Raw genomic sequence first — 18,541 nt, forward strand, 5'->3', positions numbered from 1 at the left:
GACCTGAGCCGAAGGCAGACGCTTCACTGACGGCGCCACCCAGGCGCCCAACAGAAAAATACTTTACAATCACCGGCCTCCGGGAGAAGAGCCACGGCTGGCAAGGCTAACAAGCACCGAAACGGGCACAGAATGCCAAGGCTCGCACCTCCGCGCCACATCACCGGGAGCTGGGGGGGGGGGGCAGCGGAGGATCTGCTCGCCTCCCACTGAACTTGCCACTTGCCTCCATTCAAAGCCTGGTTACCTATTACGGTCACCTTTACACCACCAGCAGTAAGCAGTACATGTTTTGTGATTAGAATGAAAAAGAAAACTTGCTTTATCTGCAAAGTTTATTTCACAGAGCACACATACAAATGCGGGTGTAACAGTGTTCCAACATGTGACATTTGTGCAGAAGAATACCAGAAACTCATTTGTCAGGATGATTGTCTCTGCCTTCTATACGGAAGAGCTAGTGTATAAAAACAGTTTTCAAATCTAAGGCACCAAGCTCTAATCCACAACAATGGTACAGTCCTTTGAATGGCCAAGAACTAAGGGATCAGAAAGAATTCCTTCCTTTACTAATCCAAGGCTGGTGGCTAGAAAGGAACATAAGCCTGCTTGAAACTCGTTGTGATTCACCAGAAAACCCATTAGGAATAGGAGTTTGTGCATTCAAGTTTTAGTCGATGGTGTGTATAAGCAGAATTTGACGGATTTCAGGAAACCTATCCTGTGTGTGTGCGCATGCATGCAAACGTGTGTGCGCAGATGTGTATGCACATGCATACGTGCGTACACGTGTGTGTGCGTGTGTGTGCACACCTATCACGGGGACCAAAGAATGGCACTGCTTCTGTGCTCACTCGCAGCCAGTGGCTAGGGAAAGGCAAGCAGCTCTGGGCCCGCATCCCAAGGCTGAGTGGGCACCAAAGCACAGGCCTGGTGGGCACAAGGACCCAAAGACGACACGCTGCCAACAACTAGGGGAATGACATGTGCCCCACCAGACAGCAGCCAAACACCGCTTTAGGTACAATAAAAACACCGCACATTTTTGGAAATAAACCCCCAAGGTGCACTTCAAAAAAGTAACACTGATGAGCACAGCAGGTGCTAACACTGTCCCAAGAGCACACTTCCTAGGACCTGGAGCATTTGGGGGTGCCAGGGCCTGTGCACTCGGGTGATGGCAGAGTTAAAAACAAACAATACATAATGGTAACATGTGACGTACTGTATCTTGCAACCTCCTGTTTATGAGAAACAAGCCAGGAGAGCTCTTGTGAGCAATCCTGAGTCCCTCGCACACCCCATACGGCCTCTACGAGATCGAACGTCCGTTCTGAAATGCTTAAGTAATGTAACTGGTTAAATAGGATAAGCAGTATTTTAAGAGAAAAAAATTCCTCCTCAGGTTAGAAACTCAAGAGTGACCACTTCTGGGTGCACTCACACACCCCGGCTGGAAAACAAGAACGAGACAGTGGAGGTTTTTACAGGAAAACAAAAATGACTCTTTACTCAGAGCCCTTGCTGTTGGCAAGAGTCAAGATGGTAACATGCTTCTGAGATATACATTAAGGTGTCTGTCTGATGTTTTCCCTGTTTTTGATGGTCATTTTGGTAGTCAGGTTCAAGTCAGAGGCAGAAAAATTAGGGGGTCTGGAAGTTGAGATCCAAAGTAGATGAATTCTCTTCTGGGCTGCGCGAAGTTGAACATATCTGACTGGAGGGAAAAAAGAAAAAGAACAGTAGAGAAGATGCTGGTCTTACTGCCACTGGGCCCCAGCCTCTCTTCGCGGTGGGTCCGGGACCTTCGGCAACGGCCCCCCCTCTCCTCGACCCAATGTTGCTGACACACTGGTGCCCCCAGGACCCCAGCCCCCAAACAGGCCCAAGCTGCCTCTCCATTTCAAAGAAAGCTTCTTAAAAGAAAGAAAAGCAAAGGCCTTTTGGTTTTGGAAAGTCAGGCTGAGAGACTTAAGTCCAAAGGGCTGACTAACCCTGTGCCCTAAACGATTATCTGCATGCTAGAAAGCAGTTGGTGGATCAGGGGGGCTGACGAGAACCTACTCTGTGTATCTGGTAGGAAACGCAGGGCATCAAAACTAGAATCAAGTCATTTACTCTCTCAAAACCAACTTAATGGAAGACCCTTTGATACCAACCTAGCCTTCAGACTCACCACCGTCTCCCTACTTGCCTCAAAGTTACAGGGTGCCAAGAAGGCCCTGGAAGCGCCATAAGCAGGAGGGTTCATGGCCAACTGCCTTTCAAGCAAGGTAAAAACAGGAGGAGGCCTTACCCGATGGAGCAGGAACAGATTTGCTTTTCTTGTTGTGTAAAGGCAACGGGGGACTCTGGTGGAATGTCATGGAACCTTTCAGATGGTATTTTCGGCTATCAGGAGGGATACTGGACATAAGGGACTCTGCCTCATTTCTGATGTCAATAATTTTGTCACAGATCCACTCCTGTGCCTCTGGATATAAACTCTTGGAGGGTCCCACGGTGTTACAGGTTTCACTTGCCTTTCTGGTTTTTGCTGCTCGGCTGGTCATTCTTTAGATGGACGAGCTGGAAAGAGATGCCTGGGTTAGAATCCTGACTATCCCAAGACCAAGGTTGTGTCCTGAAAGAAGCTTTATCCTTAAATGAAGGGTAAGGAACTTCTCCTTCAGAATCCTAGCATGGGAAGGCAGGAAGGGAGCCTGGAGACCACAGAACACACTGGTTTCCAAATTGTGTCCTGCCAAGTCCCAGGGTTCAGCAAACACTAAGCAAGGCCAGGAGCAGCTGAGCACGCAGGGCTCCAGAAGCCCCGTCCCCATTTCACGCAGATCCGGGACTCAGGCAGAACCGTGGAGGGAGAACGGACACGGCTCTCACCGCTCCAGCCCATCACTGCGCCTCTCGGCCCCTCATGTTCCCGTGGGCCTTGGAGGTTCATGTCTTTTTAAGCAACCCCCAGGGAGCCTTCCTAAGAACCTATTCCTACTCTTCCGACCTAACTTCTGACCCTCAGTTTCCCCGTATGTAAAATGACATCCATACTGAAGTCAGAGTTGCAGTGAGCATCAGAATAGGCAACATCAAACACCGGGTATGCAGCAGTCACTCAATGCCCCCCACCCCAGGTTTTATGAGCAAACACACACCAGCGGGCACAAAAGCACAGCTCAGAGCCGGTGTCTGCGGTTTGGGTGTGGGCTCCGCCCTACCACCACGGCACGTGCTGGGCACATAAGGCCCGTCATCTCTCCGCGCCTCAGTTTCCTCATCTGTAAAAGTGAAGATGACAGCCCGTACCTAGTAAGGCTGCTGTGGGGTCAGTTTACTTCTGGAAGTACTTGACGCAGTGCTTGGTGCAAACTAAGAGCTCAGTCAATAATCTCGTATATGACTCCCACCAAGTTTATTCTGATAAACTTGCTGGGTGACTCACCTGGTACCCTTTGCCTGAGCCAAAGGGTCTTTCGCACTTTTTTGTCTGAAGTTTTTCATGTCGCCATTAAAAAATGTTTTTGTCTCTCTATGGACTTGGCCAGAAGTGGCGTCTAAAAACACCAGCTTGGGAGTGTTCTTCTTCATGTTTTTAAAATGTGTTTTGAGTTTTGTGGATGAATCCATGCCATTTATAAAGGCTTGGAAAACAAAAGGAAGAAGATTAAAACGGGAGTTTTGACAACGAAGGCAACAGAGGCGAAGGCTGGGATGGTGGTGGGCCAGGGCACAGCGGCCGCCCACAGGCAGGGAGGGCCGTGCAGCGGGATGGTTGGGGTGCAGGGTGCTGCCCAGCGCACGGGCCTGCTCCGGCCTCAAAGCACAAAGGGGCCACCTCTGAGGAACCTGCCCTCCTTCCTCTGCCAGGCAAGAGCGGTAGCCAGACGGCAGCGGGCAGCGGGCTGCTTCCCCCTCCTCCCGCCTCTTCTCTTTTAGCCTTGATTCTAGTTGCTGCGTCCTGCCTGCACCTGGCCCTGCTCCGCCTGCTCTGTTCTCGCCGCGTCTGGGCCAACCAGCCGGCGGCCACTGTGATGTCACTGTGTGCTCCTCCGTTTCGCCACGGGCTCCCTCGAGGAGAGGTCCCCTCCCCTCTGTACCCTTGCTGCCCCAGTAGAGGGCCTGGCTTGCATGTTCGTTTCCGTTTGTGGGGTAAAGAGTGCCTCGTACTGCTGCCATAGAGCGGTTCCTACCCAGGGGGGACTCGGCCAGGCATTTCGGACAGCTGTGACGGTTCTCTCAGGGAGGTGGGAAGCGGCAGTCCGCCTGTGGTCGGTCATGAGTGCCGTACAAGGCCGGGAGCCAGGACGTGCTCGTAGGCCTCACATCCGGGTAAGAGCTACTACCTACAGCCTAACAGCACAAGCTGTACAAGAGTAACGGTCGCCACCACGGCGGGCTTTCCCGAGAGTTGTCTATGCGTCAGGTACTGTTCTTAGCACGACATGGATCAGCCCACTGCAATCTCGTGCTACCCTAGGAGGACCACATTCGCTTCCCCTTTTTCAGGTAGGAAAACTGAGTACAGAGAGGTTCAGTACGTTGCCCAAAGCCACACAGCTCAGAAGCAGAGGAGCCCCTAGATGAACCCGGACAGTCCAACTCCCACATGGTGACTAACAGAGCTCCAAAGGCAAGCCAACCTGATGGATGCAGGTCATCAAAGGAACCGCTGTCACTTTCGTCCGCCTCGCCCTCCTCGTCCGTGTTATCAACAACCGGTTCTGCAGCCTAGGGCAGGAAAGGAGGTCATGACTACATCTAACAGTCCATCAGCCGGACTCGGCTATTTCAAAGAGAACAGGTTTCATGCTGGATTCATGGCTATTTTTCATCATTTCAATTAAAAGGTAAAAAAATCTAACCCCTTGGGCCCCAAGACTACAGGGGACAGAACAGGTGGCCCTGGCTGCGTCTTTCAGTTAGGGAAAGACACTCAAGAATGAAAGACTTCCCCGAGTGGGAGCCACGGTTGGCATGGGCCCTCTGCCTGCTCAGAGTCCGAACTAAGCCAACATAGGGCCAACTGATGGAACGGCTGAAAAAAAAAAATTCTTGGCTGCCTCTTGAGGGGAAACTCGTCAGGCCAGCAGGCTAAATGATCTTTCAGATGGTGACTCGCTGCATTTTCCAGAAATGACATTTGTAATTCTAAATTGTCATGATATGAATGACCACACTGGGGAACTGAAAAGAGCTAAAATACCAGTCTGGTAGCACAAAGGGTAAAGGGCACAGAATTTGGAGGGAAAAGGCCTTAGAGGCATGCGATGCCTCAAAAGACAGGATGCTGGGGTAAGCAAATACTTGTGAGATCGACCCCAAAAAGCACTTACCATAAAGGAAAAAAACTGCTCAATTTGATTTCATGAAAATGAACTTCTGTTCATCACAAGGCATTATAATGAGAGTATGAGGCAAACTACAGCAACACCATTACGCACGTACAGGGCCCGTAAGCAGAGGAGGTAAAAACTACCCATCAGTAAGAAGGAGGCCAGCCACCAAACAGAAACATGGACGAAGGGCTTGACAAGGCACTTCACCAAAGCAGATCTCCAAATGGCCAAAAAGCAGATGAAAAGGCACTTGAGTTCATTAATCATCAAAAACTACTGATCAACTCGGTAGTGTGCAAATGAAGAACTGTGCGACAGCAGACCGCGCGTTAAGACAGGCCGCGAGCTGGCAGAAGACAGATGCAGCACACACAAGCAAGGAAGTGGTAGCGTCCGGAACAGCTGAAGAACCACGAGGGAGTGAGAGAAAGTATCAACCCAAAGGCTTTGGCCACAGACCCGAACAAGCGTCTCCCACAAGAAAAAAACAGGACAGCTAATTAAGGATAGAATGTGCTCCACCTCTTTCATAATCAGGGACATGCAAGCGAGATGCTTGAGTTACCACCAGACTGGCAAAAATGGCAAAGTCGGCAAGAAGGTGAAGCGACAGGATTTCTTACGCACTGCTGGTGGGGACACACAGACTACCTTTGAGGCATTTGAATCTGTCTTTCTCGTCCGCTTCATAATTTCCTCAATTCTCTATTTAAAGGAAAATAAAAATTCAAACATGAATACAGATGAAAAAAAAAAACAAAACCAGCGGTCCCGAAGAAGTTGATTACTTCCATTTTCCACAAGCAGATGCATCAGAACTGCTCCCAAGCCACCGATTTCACCACCTTGAGACCTCAGGGCGGCTGCCGCGGTCCTCCCAATCCCAGGGTCAGTCATCCAGAAAACACCTGGAGGGGTAGCAGCTACCCTAGCCACCTTAACCCCGAAATCCAATTACCTTTCACTCCTAATTTTGTAGACTTAGAAATTCATGACTTAAAAGAACATACTATTGCAAACCAGTTAAGACTTTTTAACGTTTTAGTCTGAACAGACCATGACTGAAGCAGATATTAATGAAAAGAATGCACCCCAGTGATGCGACATTGTCAGAAGTCTGTGGCTGCAAAGAGCGCACACACACAGGAGGGAAAGAATTTTCTCCTTGGCGCACACCTGGCCTCCTCAGGGTGACTTATCTCCCAACAGAGAGGCCCTGCAGCCTGGACTAGGGCCTCCTCTGACCCCAGACGAGCCAAATGAGTTGCACAAAGTGAGGTCCCACCTTACAAACGGCCTGCACCTCGGCCTTTGAGAGAAGCCTGCACCTGCTGCTCCCTCCCACTCAGTTGCTGCAGTTTCCAGCCCAGTCCAGAAGAAACTAACTTCTACCAACCACTCCCATGACCGGAGTGATTCTGTTCAAAGGAGCTTTGTTCCCAGGGGTTTGTGATATTGAGGCGTCACAGTACTGGTCACCAGTGGTCCGTGATGGACAGGTGAGGTCAATAAGAGGAGAGACCCTTCTACGTAGGAAGGGTGAGATCCTTCCAAGTGGGAAAACCCCCAGAGGCTAGCACACCACTTACTTGTGACTTTGAAGAACACGTTTTAAAATCATGTGCCCAACATTATATTCGAAACGAACCAAACTCCCAAAACAGAAAGAGTACCTTTTTTCTCTCTAATCTCTCCTGCAAATTCTGTAACATAATTCTCTCCTGTTCCTTCTTGCGTTTGTCAGCCTCCTCCTGAGCTTTTATTTTGGCGGCCCCTTTCTAGAAAATTTGCATAAAAATACCACTTACTGTCAATATATGAGTGATAACTGAGAACAACAGCTGAAAAAGTTAAATAAAGGTTATCCAACATAAAAGAATGTAACCTTCTGATTGACAGTACCTATACACACGACATTTGTAAATTCTCAGTTTTCAAAGCATTAGCTAAAAATGCACAAAACCAGGCTAACCATCGTCTTGAGGATTTAGAAGCCATGCCAGTCCCCTCCAGGACCTCAGGGTCACCATTCCAGCACAGGGGTTATCAGGCCACTACAGTTCCAAAGTCAGGGATTATGTAGCTATCCATTAACACAGCAACAGGGGCCAAAAGTCTTACACCTTTCAAAAGCACTGAGAGGATCCTTAAAGGTAGCTTCCTGAGGAATGCAAATGCACACAACCATTTATGCGACATACAACTGATTTTATTAAGTGATACACTAAAACTGGAATATTAAGTAGGCTGTGTTAGTGATTCAAGCTGAGTGGAGTCTGAGCTCAGTTTGTGGATTTATTTACCAGATGATCTGAATGTGCATGGGTGAGACAGTCTTACTGAGGAACTGGAGGACTTAAACTTTTAGAGGCATTTGTAATTTTTATCGTCCCTGTCCAGGGGGTATGTGGGCTGCAGCTGTGAGCATCACCAAAGAGCGCAGGACTGGGAAAACTCACACAGGACATTTAATCTGTGTGAGCAATGTGACTTCCTGAAACCAAGCTGCAATGTTGTTTATGTAGACAAAATAAAAAACTACTAATTTATAATTCTCAGCTTTCTGCTTCTGTTTCACTTGGAAAATATTCTAGGATTTTGCCAAGGGTGGCTGGCCATGACCTGCAGCAGCACTAGGTAGCAGCTAGACTATAATGGAAAACTGCAGCCAGAGAAGGCTGCATCTGTTCACCATCTTTCTTGGAGAAACAGATTTTTGCCTTGGGTTTCAAATGAATTTTAGAATCTGGTTCTCAACCCCTGATAAAGTAGAGAGCCAGCAAACCTGTAGTAGCACTTGCTGGTCTTCTGGATCTGGACATCCTTTCTTTATTTCCTTCTGTTGTTGCCCTTCTTCCAGTTTCAAAAATTCTTCTTGTTGGCCTTCCACAGCTTTCTCTGCTACGTCCTTCACTTTGCTAATGACACAGCACATTTAAACAGCTCTTAGTATTTGTCTCAGTCTCTACCATATACAGCTTGCAGCAGTACGTGCATTTTTTTAAGTCATCTCTCCGTCTAACATGGGGCTCGAATTCCCGACCCCAAGATCAAGAATCGCGTGCTCCACCAACTGAGGCAGCCAGGTGCCCCGTACATGCATTTTTTTTTTTAAAGATTTTTATTTATCTGAGAGCGAGAAAGCGAGATTCACTTATTTTAGAGAGAGAGAAAGAGTGCACCGCACACGTGCGCACATGAGTGGAGGGAGGGACAGAGGGAGGAGGAGAGAGAGAATCTCAAGCAGGCTCCATGCTCAGCACGAAGCCCAATGCGAGGCTGAGATCTGACCTGAGCTGAAACCAAGAGTCAGATGCTTAACCAACTGAGCCACCCAGGTGCCCCTGTACGTGCATTTTTATAGTGAAACTGCTTATATACAGGAACACAACTTATACTTACACCAGACTCACTTGACATTTTCTATGTTACTGCACAGAATTTACACAATTTCACCTTTTTATATTTTTAAGATTTTATTTATTTAGGGGCACCTGGGTGGCTCAGTTGGTTAAGCGTCTGCCTTTGGCCCAGGTCATGATCTGGGAGTCCCGGGGTCGAGCCCCACATTGGGCTCCCTGCTCAGCGGAGAGTCTGCTTCTCCCTCTGACCCTCTCTCCTCTCGTGCTAACTCTCCCCTCTCAAATAAAATCTCAAAAGATTTATTTTAGAGTGCACATGCACCTGTGCAAGTGGGAGGCAGAGGGAGAGGGAAAGAAGCAGACTCCCCGCTGAGCCTGAAGCAGGGCTCAACTTGGGGCTTGATGCAGGGCCTGATCCCATGACCCTGAGATCATGACCCAAGCTGAAACCAAGAGTCAAGACGCTCAACCGACTGAGCCACCTAGGCACCCCAATGTTACCCTTTTTAAACGCGGGAAACTAGCTCTTGGTAGTAGAAAAGGATTTTTATCAATTAGTGGGCTACTCTGCATTTTCAAAAGAGAGGAAAAAATGGCACTCCTTAACTGTTAAACACATGGGGCCCCCAAAAGGCCTCATTATACACATGTTCACACCCAATCTCACACATGATAATTTAAAGGAGGGTCCGGTGGTGCCCAGAGGGAAGCCCATCCACAGTGACCAGTATGCAGGGCTTTTAAAATGTTAAATGAGCTGTTTACACGAAGCAATGAATGATGTTCTTCAAGTTAACATGTTATTTTTGCTATTCACAACATCCCCTTCTTTCTTCCAAACCCATATAAAGTGTACTGAAAGCATGTGACTGCATTTCAAACACTTAATACTTCAAAACAAACTCGGGCCTGTAGTTATTCGGTGCAGGAAGTGAACAGAAGTTTATATTCCAGAGCTCTAAATCAAGTGAGCTTCAAGACTGAGGGTCAAGAAACCTTGAGATGGAGTTAGAATGAACCCAAGTGTACATGAGGTTTGCTGCCCACAGGCAAGCCTTCTGGCAAGGACTGATGAGGCTGAGGTGTCACAGAAGTCACTGGAAAGCACCCCTAGCAAACCATGAGGAAGTACACTTTCCAGGTTTACAAATTCTGAAGTTACAAAAGACTTCTGAAACAAAGAAAGGGGCTGACCCCAGTGAATGCCAACAGAAAGAGCCTGGCACGATCACTCGGGTGTGCCTGCTGAGATATGGGGCCCTGACCCAAGTGCTGGCCTCCTTATGCATCTTTTCGCACAATGCATGGCTACCACAGACGACTACACCCTCTCTCTACAGACCAGCGTCCTCTCTGCTGGAGATGGTCCCCACATTTGTTTCGAAGGCAACAAGTCATTTCTGATTCACACTGAAGAAAAAGTCAGTTACTCTTTGATTATCTATAGTACATCTAACCTGAAGGTACATTTTGACTTTCAAAATCTGGGCCCCAGGCAAGACTGAGTATATAGGAAGAGTGGGTTTGTGCTGACCTTTGCCCCCTTTCCTTTTGTATTCTTTCTTCTTTATCTCTTCGTTCACGAGCAAGCCGTCGTTTTTCTGCCAAAATTTTTGTTGCTTCCTTGGCATTCATAGTCCCTGGTGTACTTTTATTACAAGACTCTAGTAGAAATTAACACATAGAACAGTTAGCTTAGGGAACTTAACACCCTTGAGTCCAATAAAGAGATGCAAGACAACCAAAACATTAAAAACCCAAACAATATGCACACGGTCTATAATTTATAAATAACTAGCAATCTAGAAGTAACAGGTTTGGTTCAAAACCCCAACCCCACTCCCAATAACAGAATTAGTAGTTTGTCTCTTTTTAACAACTACTTGCTCCAAAATGAAATAATGTACTCCCACTCTGGCTTAGCCGTTTTGAGAGATATCTGACTAAACTGACCTTATGGGGAAAAGGATTAAGATACACTGAATATAGAGGAAGACAAACTTATGAAGTAGAGAAAGTCTATATGAAGTACATAAAGTATACAAAGTCTATATGAAAGTATACAAATACCTGACTAAACAAAATATCCAGCATGCGTTTTGAAATTTGTGCATAATTTTTACTAAATAATTACTATTTAGATGAACACTGGTAACAGTATATTGTATCTGATTGATCATATAGTGGCTAACTACATAACCAAAGAAACTAAGACATTCAGTAAAATAAGGTGACCACATGGAGGCAGACTGTAATTATTTCAGTCCAAATGATGACTATTTTAGATAAACCACATATGACAAGGATCTTAAGACATCAGGAATGAATAATTTATAATAAAAAGATTATTCCTGTGATTAAAAAAATCACTGTGAAAATCCTTCAAAAAGAAAAATTTATTAGTGTATTTAAAATGTTATGGCCTTGGGGCGCCTGGGTGGCTCAGTCGGTTAAGCGTCTGCCTTCGGCTCAGGTCATGATCCCAGGGTCCTGGGATCGAGCCCCACATGGGGCTCCCTGCTTGGAGGGAAGCCTGCTTCTCCCTCTCCCGCTCCCCCTGCTTGTGTTCCCTCTCTTACTGTCTCTCTCTCTCTGTCAAATAAATAAATAAAATCTTAAAAAAAAAAAAAATAAAAAAAATAAAAATAAAAATAAAATGTTATGGCCTTGGGGCACCTGGGTGACTCAGTTGGTTGGGCATCTGCCTTTGGCTCAGGTCATGATCCCGGGGTCCTAGGATCAAGCCCCGCATCGGGCTCCCTGCTCGGCGGGGAGCCTGCTTCTCTCTCCCCTTCTCTGTGTGTGTGTGTGCTCTCTCTTTCTCTAGTTCTCATTCTCTCTCAAATAAATAAATAAAATCTTTAAAAGAAAAATAAAAGAAAAAATGTTATGGCCTTTGTATGGAAATGACCGTCAGCTCTCAATGGACACCTGCTCAGCCACAAATGACCAGATGTGCTCTCTCCAAGTATGGACAGCACCTTAGGGCCATTCACGGAACCATCCACTATCAGAGCTGGAAGGGACCCCAGGGATAACCTAGAGCAATGAGCTCATCCAACCAGTACTTTTTTGTTTTTTAAGGTTATTTATTTGAGGGGAGGGGGCAGGGGAAAAGAGAGAATCCCAAGCAAACTCCATGCCGAGCACAGAGCCTGACACGGGGCTCAATCTCACGACCCTGAGATCACGACCAGAGCCCAAACCAAGAGTCAGATGCTTAACTGACTGTGCCACCCAGGTGCCCCCCAACCAGTACTTTTAACATCAGTTCCAAAAATGGATTTCCCAAAACAACAAGGGGGTGGGGGTAAGAAGCTCTGGCAAGGAAAAGTAAACAGTGTGCCAATGACTGGTTAAATTCTCTTTATCAAAAGAAGGCTCGCTCCCTAACGTCCTCAGAATTGGGGAATAAAACAAAGTCGACCATTCCCAAACTACCTTAAGATTTTCCCTGTTGCCAAAATAAACTTAGTAAAGGAGCTTACCTTCACAGACCAGCTGCTTTTGGCTCACAGCCTCAGAGCTGTTAGCAGCTTTAGGCACTCCTTCTCTTTTCTTTCCAAAAGTACCTAATGCATTTTGTGCCAACAGGCTACGCTGAACAGGGATTATTTTATAGGAAAGAGGAGACTGTGACTGTTTTGACATGACAGGTGACGGTGATGGGGGACGATTCTTTTGCATTTGCCTGCTGGGAAAAAGTAACCGTTAATGGGGGAAACCTGATATGGTTTTGTAATAGGTATGTGCTAATTAAGTTTATAATGTGCCATTTCATTAAATATCATGTCTTGATATTATGAGATACTATTTTAGGATGGGGTAAATCCATTTTTAAAGGTTTTTTCCTCTTTATATTTACATTGTGATGTATACTACATTATTTCAGTTGTGAAACACTGATGTAAAATTTATCCTGGTAAAATACCTATGAGGAACAGGTGCAAAAAAGCCACTTACTTAACAGTGACGGGGGAAGGCGGGCGCCGCCCACTCACAGAAGAAGACGGCCATTTGTAACAGGGTATGTGCGACACCGGGCGCTTCTTGGTAGCGGGCTTTGAGGCCTGTTTGTCCAGCTCTGATTTCTGAGCAGAGCAAGATCATCAGATTAAGAAATGAGCATTTACTTTACTACAGCTGGCTTTTAGACAAAAATACCCTGAATATAATACAATTAGAGCTCCTTAAACTCCCCATTTTCTTTTCAAGCATGAGAATTAGGTACAGATATATTCTTCTCGACTAACTATTCAGATTACAAAATTCAAGGTCACAGAAATAATTATCGTAAAACATCTTTCACTTCAAAACCTAATTCTATTTCTAAATCCTGATTAAGAGGTTTGCAATATTTCTCAAAAAAACTTTTCTTGGGGCGCCTGGGTGGCTCAGTTGGTTGGGCGACTGCCTTCGGCTCGGGTCATGATCCTGGAGTCCCGGGATCGAGTCCCACATCGGGCTCCCTGCTCGGCGGGGAGTCTGCTTCTCCCTCTGGCCCTTTCCCCTCTCGTGCTCTCTCTCTACCTCATTCTCTCTCTCAAATAAATAAATAAAATCTTTAAAAAAAAAAAAAAAACTTTTCTTCACAGTTTACAAACAGTTCAAATAACAGTTACTCCCTGCTACTAAAAATGACCTAATATTCCAGCTTTGAGGGGAAACTATACAACAAATATCACAGAATTTTAAATGAAGTTAAGTTATCCTATTTTATTAATTTTATGACAGAATGCTATAAATATTAACAAGTTGCTTATGTTGTGAAACCTGACCTATCATGACCTACACAACTAAATATACAGATATTAATAGAAAATTAAACAAATTAAAATTTGTTAATAAAGGGCACTTGACAAACCTGTGGAGAGTCGTTCACTTTCACCTGGGAAGATGTTTCCGTGCCCACCTCGGGGAATGCCTCGGGGGACGCTTCCACACCCTCTTTGGGGAGTGCTTTCACACTGGCCTCAGGCGATGCTCCCACCGTGGTCTCAGGTGACAGGCCCACACTAGCCTTGGGAGCCGCTTCCACGCTGGCTTCCACACTGGCCTCAGATGACACTCGCATGCTCACATCGGGGGATGCATCCATGCTCACCTCAGGAGACGAGTCCAGGCTCACCTCAGGGGATGGGTCCGCGCTCACCTCGGGGGACGGGTCCACGCTCGCCTCGGGAGACGACAGGTCCGCGCTCGCCTCGGGAGACGACGGGTCCGCGCTCGCCTCGGGGGACGACACGTCCACGCTCACTTCAGATGATATTTCCATGCTCTCAGGGAGTGCTTCCATACCTGCTTCACATGATGCTTCCATGCTCCCCTCAGAGGACCCTTCTGTGCTCACCTTGGGGGTGGCTTCCACATTCACCTCGGGGGTCGCTTCCACTCTCGCCTCGGGGGCCACTTCCACGCTCGCCGCGGGGGCCGCTTCCACACTCACATGGGGGGCCACTTCCACCTTCTCCTGGGGAGGCCCTGCCACTGCTGCCTTGCGAAGCACTGTGGTATTCTTCAATTCGTCACTGCTATGGCTACGCAAGGGCATGTTTATATACTGGATTAAAGTACTGTGGGTGCCTGTGGGTGAATGAGGACAGAATGAAATTGCATACATGCAGAAACTGGACAAGACAGAAATGCACCACGTAACAGTATAAGAACAGGAAGAGAAAAAAGAGAGACTATGTTCATTAGTAAGTTGCAGGAATTACCCACAGCACAGAGGCGTTTAGTGAAAAGGAACCCAGACAAGGGACAGAAGCATCTCGAAGTCGGTTACTTCAGAAGCGCCACCATTAAGAGGTGTTGTGAAAGCAACAATCCACTACAGATGAAAAGAGGATGCTTCTCCAAAGTTGATGTTTGCAATAAGCCAGTTCTCTTTTAATCATACTATGGTTTTGAATGATTTTCATAACACAAGATATTCAATACTTTTAAAAAGTAATCTAGAACAACTTCACCAGGGCCAGAGATCTTACCATTTCAAGTGATTATGTAAGAAACTCCATATATGGCTATTTTAATGTTAAAAAAAAAAAAGAGCACTTTCTCACCCATACTAAAAACTATAATGAGACATTAATCAGAATGGGCTAGATTTTCAAGGTCTCTTCCATCTTTAACAATCTAAATATTTTTTGCCTAATAAATGGATAAAAAAGGTAATACTTAGTACCAGCAGAGGAGGAAAGAAAGTGATAGTACCAATGTTGGGAACCAGGCAGCCCCACACTGCTGGTGGGGTGTGGATCTGTATATGCTCCTGGTAGGAGGGATTGGGGCAATAAGGCATCAAAAGCCATTAAAAGGACATATTCTTTGTTCCCACAATTTTACTTCCAGATCTATTCTTAGGAAAAAATCAGACATGAAAACATATGTAATAAGGTTACTTATAGCATTATTGATGATACTGAAGCAAAACTATAATCCAAATATTCAACAGGAAATTTAGAAAATACTAAGGCAGTCATTCACAGTAATAATACACAATTTCTAGACATAGAAAATGGTTTTAAAAGATTTGAGAGAGTGCCTGCACACACGGGGGAGGGGCAGAAGGAGAGGGACAAGGAGACTCCCTGCTGAGCGGGGAGCCCGATGCGGGGCTGGATCCCAGGACCCAGAGATCATGACCTGAGCCGAAGGCAGACGCTTAACCAACTGAGCCACCCAGGCGCCCCCAGAAAAATGGTATATATTTAGACAAAAGCAGATCAAAAAAACAAAAACAGGTTACAATCCCATTTTGTGAAGAAAACATATAAACAAAATATTCAGTTACCAGTGAGTTACTGGGATAATAATAAATTACATTTAAAATTTTTTCTACACTAAATATTTATTGCTTGCATAATAAAGAAAAGTAAGTATTTTTTAAAGTATTTGGTGGTAGCTTTTTTAAGACTTGGTAAATTTGTCACCTCCTCTTTAAATCTGGGTGGTAAACTTTTACATGATCTCATCAAATAATCAAAATAGAACAAATTACCAAAGACTGACTACTCATGAATAAACAATCTGACTGACTTAAACGTTATTTTTTAGTCCCCCCCACTTTTGGTGGAAAATGTATTTTATTTACATATCTGTATGTACCTAAACAGTCACATTATTTAACACTGACAATCTGTGCTACAAAAAACATATTAAGTATAGGTATAGAAATTTAAGATAAAATATTACATTTTAGATGGAAGTAACAGATTATTAAACAAGAATGAAAGTTAATACAAGAAATATCTTACAGGTGGGCGCCTGGGTGGCTCAGTTGGTTAAGCGACTGCCTTCGGCTCAGGTCATGATCCTGGAGTCCTGGGATCGAGTCCCGCATTGGGCTCCCTGCTCAGCAGGGAGTCTGCTTCTCCCTCTGACCCAACCCCCTCTCATGCTCTCTCTCATTCTCTCTCTCAAATAAATAAAATCTTTAAAAAAAAAAAAAAAAGAAATATCTTACAGGAGACCGGGGAAAGACTGGCAGAAAATAATCTGACATACATATAACAGGGCAAAAACAAAGTCAGGAATCTGAACCAAAACAAGTAAAGCTGCACTACCAGAAAGTCTATGATATAGCACTGTAATTTATTTTACTAATCATATGAATATTAACAGAAGAAAAAATAAAAGAATAAAGGTGGTGGGATAAATTCTGGAAAGAAAAAAGTGGAAGAAAAAAGACAAAGAATGATGGGAATGGGGCATTTGAGCTCTCCACTACTGAGGACTTCTTACTACCCACAGGCATGTCTAACACTCTATGTGATCTCTAAGTGAGAAAATCCACATAAGCCTGAAGATGGGTTTTATTTTACTAGCTATTAATAAAAAGCTGAAGAGCAGCTCAATGTCATTCTTCCGCATTTTAGGGAAAAAAAGGGTGGAGTAGGAAACTTTCTCCCTTGATATTATAAAAATTTTTGATACTCTTAACATCCAGTACCTTTTACTGGATGGCACACTGAAGCACAGGTCAAGAAACCCATAGATCTTTAAACATTTAGGGCTGAGGGTGCCTGGGTGGCTCAGTTGGTTAAGCGACTGCCTTCGGCTCAGGTCATGATCCTGGAGTCCCGGGATCGAGTCCCGCATCGGGCTTCCTGCTCAGCGGGGAGTCAGCCTCTCCCTCTGACCCTCTTCCCTCTCGTGCTTTCTCTCATTCTCTCTCTCTCTCTCAAATAAATAAAATCTTTAAAAAAAAATAAAATAAACATTTAGGGCTGAGGCACATGGATGGCTCAGTCGGTTGAGCATCCAACTCTTGGTTTCAGCTCAGGTGATGATCTCAGGGTCCTGGGATCAAGTCCCGCGTGGGGCTCCCTGCTCCACGGGGAGCCTGCTTCTCCCTCTCCCTCTGCCACTCCCCCTGCTTGTGCTCTCTCTCAAATAAATAAATAAAATCTTAAAAAAAGTCTTTCAAAAAATCATTTAAAAATTTAACAACCACCACACAACTACCTTATCTCATCCTAGCAATTAACTATCACCCAGATAACTAATCTACCACGCTAGAAGGCATAAAATAAATATGCAACATAAAATGTTGGGTATAATCAGTCATCTGGAAACTACTGCTTCAAATTATTTTTATGCCTTACTGCAACAAATCAAATGACATAACCTGCTTTTTCAGTGCAAATACTAACACTTTCAGGCTTTCTGCCTTGTGCCTGTTACCTGGAGTATCTTTCCCAGGGACTGACAAGGAAGCAGCACTTTTGCTCCTGGCTATTGATGCTTTTGTAGGGACAAGTAGGCGAGTGATTAAATCATTCTCCCGAAGACTGGTACACGAGTGTCGAGCTAAATGAGAACAAACAAAAAAGATTCAAGTTGAGGTCTCACAAATAAATGCAAAGCAAGAAAAAGCAATGTGAACTGCTGCAAATGAAAATTTCCCCAGCCTAAAAGTAGAAGCTACGAAAGCAACATATATATATATATAATATATATATATATAATGTGACTGAACACCGCCACTGGATCAGACTGCCTTGCTAGGGAAGAGAGCACCTGAAGTAAGGGTCAAAGACCCTGGCATACACAATAACCCCAGTGAAGAAATCTAGGTAACATATCTGACGAAGTCCTATCCAATGTATAGTCTCTACAGAGGAATTCACATATGGAGAAAGAAGTTGTATGTGACGAAACAACTTTGGCGTGGATTTCTACAGATATGCCACTGACAGTCAAAGTGGTCAAGTTCATTACCAAAAGCTCCAAGGGACTGACTGAATTCTTTTGTTAAAAGTGCATCTTGTAAATACCTTGCTCCAAAAGTTTTTATGTTCCTAACGATCCCTGTGACAATGGCATTTGTTATAATAGGATCTGACCTGACTCAACAAACTGGAAAGTATTCTGTAAGTGAATGGTTTGGTATAAAACAAAAAGCAACAGTCCTGTTTGACAGAGAAAAGTTGTGGGGGGAAGGTGTTAGAAAGAAACTTCTTTAAATAAAGAAGTACTTCAAGGGGCACCTGGGTGGCTCAGTCGGTTAAGCATCTGCCTTCGGCTCAGGTCATGATCTCAGAATCCTGGAATCGAGCCCCGTGTCGGGCTACCTGATCAGCAGGGCGTCTGCTTCTCCCTCTCCCTCTGCCCCTCCACCCCTGCTCATGTGCACTCTCTCAAATAAATAAATAAAATCTTTAAAAAAAGAAAAAGTACTTCAGTAATAAGTATGAAATTTTGTGTATAATAATCAGCAGTGAAAACATGCACAAAGGTTAGATGTGGGTAATGCTATGAAGCAACACAGCAAAGCTCTGAAGTTCAAATTATGGTCAATAACTTAAGACCTTCTAAACACTAACTGATGAAATGTTTGAAGAGAAT

General features: G+C 45.1%; 1 protein-coding gene across 12 annotated transcripts in view; it reads right to left on the reverse strand.

The window, feature by feature from the left end:
• Window positions 1–317: 317 nt before the first annotated feature.
• The window catches only part of MAP7D3 (MAP7 domain containing 3), a 60,840-nt gene continuing 42,616 nt past the window's right edge, over window positions 318–18,541 (reverse strand). For 4 of the 12 annotated variants that reach the window (XM_073885687.1, XM_073885683.1, XM_073885685.1 and 1 more), the window contains 12 exons: window positions 17,378–17,503; window positions 13,557–14,275; window positions 12,656–12,783; window positions 12,181–12,386; window positions 10,227–10,356; window positions 8,116–8,248; window positions 7,004–7,108; window positions 5,982–6,035; window positions 4,635–4,722; window positions 3,437–3,635; window positions 2,519–2,568; window positions 318–1,713 (listed from right to left, as the gene is read on the reverse strand). In XM_073885687.1, the coding sequence (XP_073741788.1) occupies window positions 2,556–2,568; window positions 3,437–3,635; window positions 4,635–4,722; window positions 5,982–6,035; window positions 7,004–7,108; window positions 8,116–8,248; window positions 10,227–10,356; window positions 12,181–12,386; window positions 12,656–12,783; window positions 13,557–14,275; window positions 17,378–17,503 (1,901 nt within the window). In that variant the 3' untranslated portion in view covers window positions 318–1,713; window positions 2,519–2,555. Of the gene's footprint in view, window positions 1,714–2,518; window positions 2,569–3,436; window positions 3,636–4,634; window positions 4,723–5,981; window positions 6,038–7,003; window positions 7,109–8,115; window positions 8,249–10,226; window positions 10,357–12,180; window positions 12,387–12,655; window positions 12,784–13,556; window positions 14,276–17,377; window positions 17,504–18,541 lie in introns of those variants that run through there. The other 8 variants (XM_073885682.1, XM_073885686.1, XM_073885684.1 and 5 more) reach the window with 8 other exon arrangements.

This window comes from Callorhinus ursinus, unplaced genomic scaffold (genome assembly GCF_003265705.2).
Source record: "Callorhinus ursinus isolate GAN/ISIS: 27379988/994484 unplaced genomic scaffold, GSC_fseal_2.0 scaffold64, whole genome shotgun sequence".
Lineage (NCBI taxonomy): Eukaryota > Metazoa > Chordata > Mammalia > Carnivora > Otariidae > Callorhinus > Callorhinus ursinus.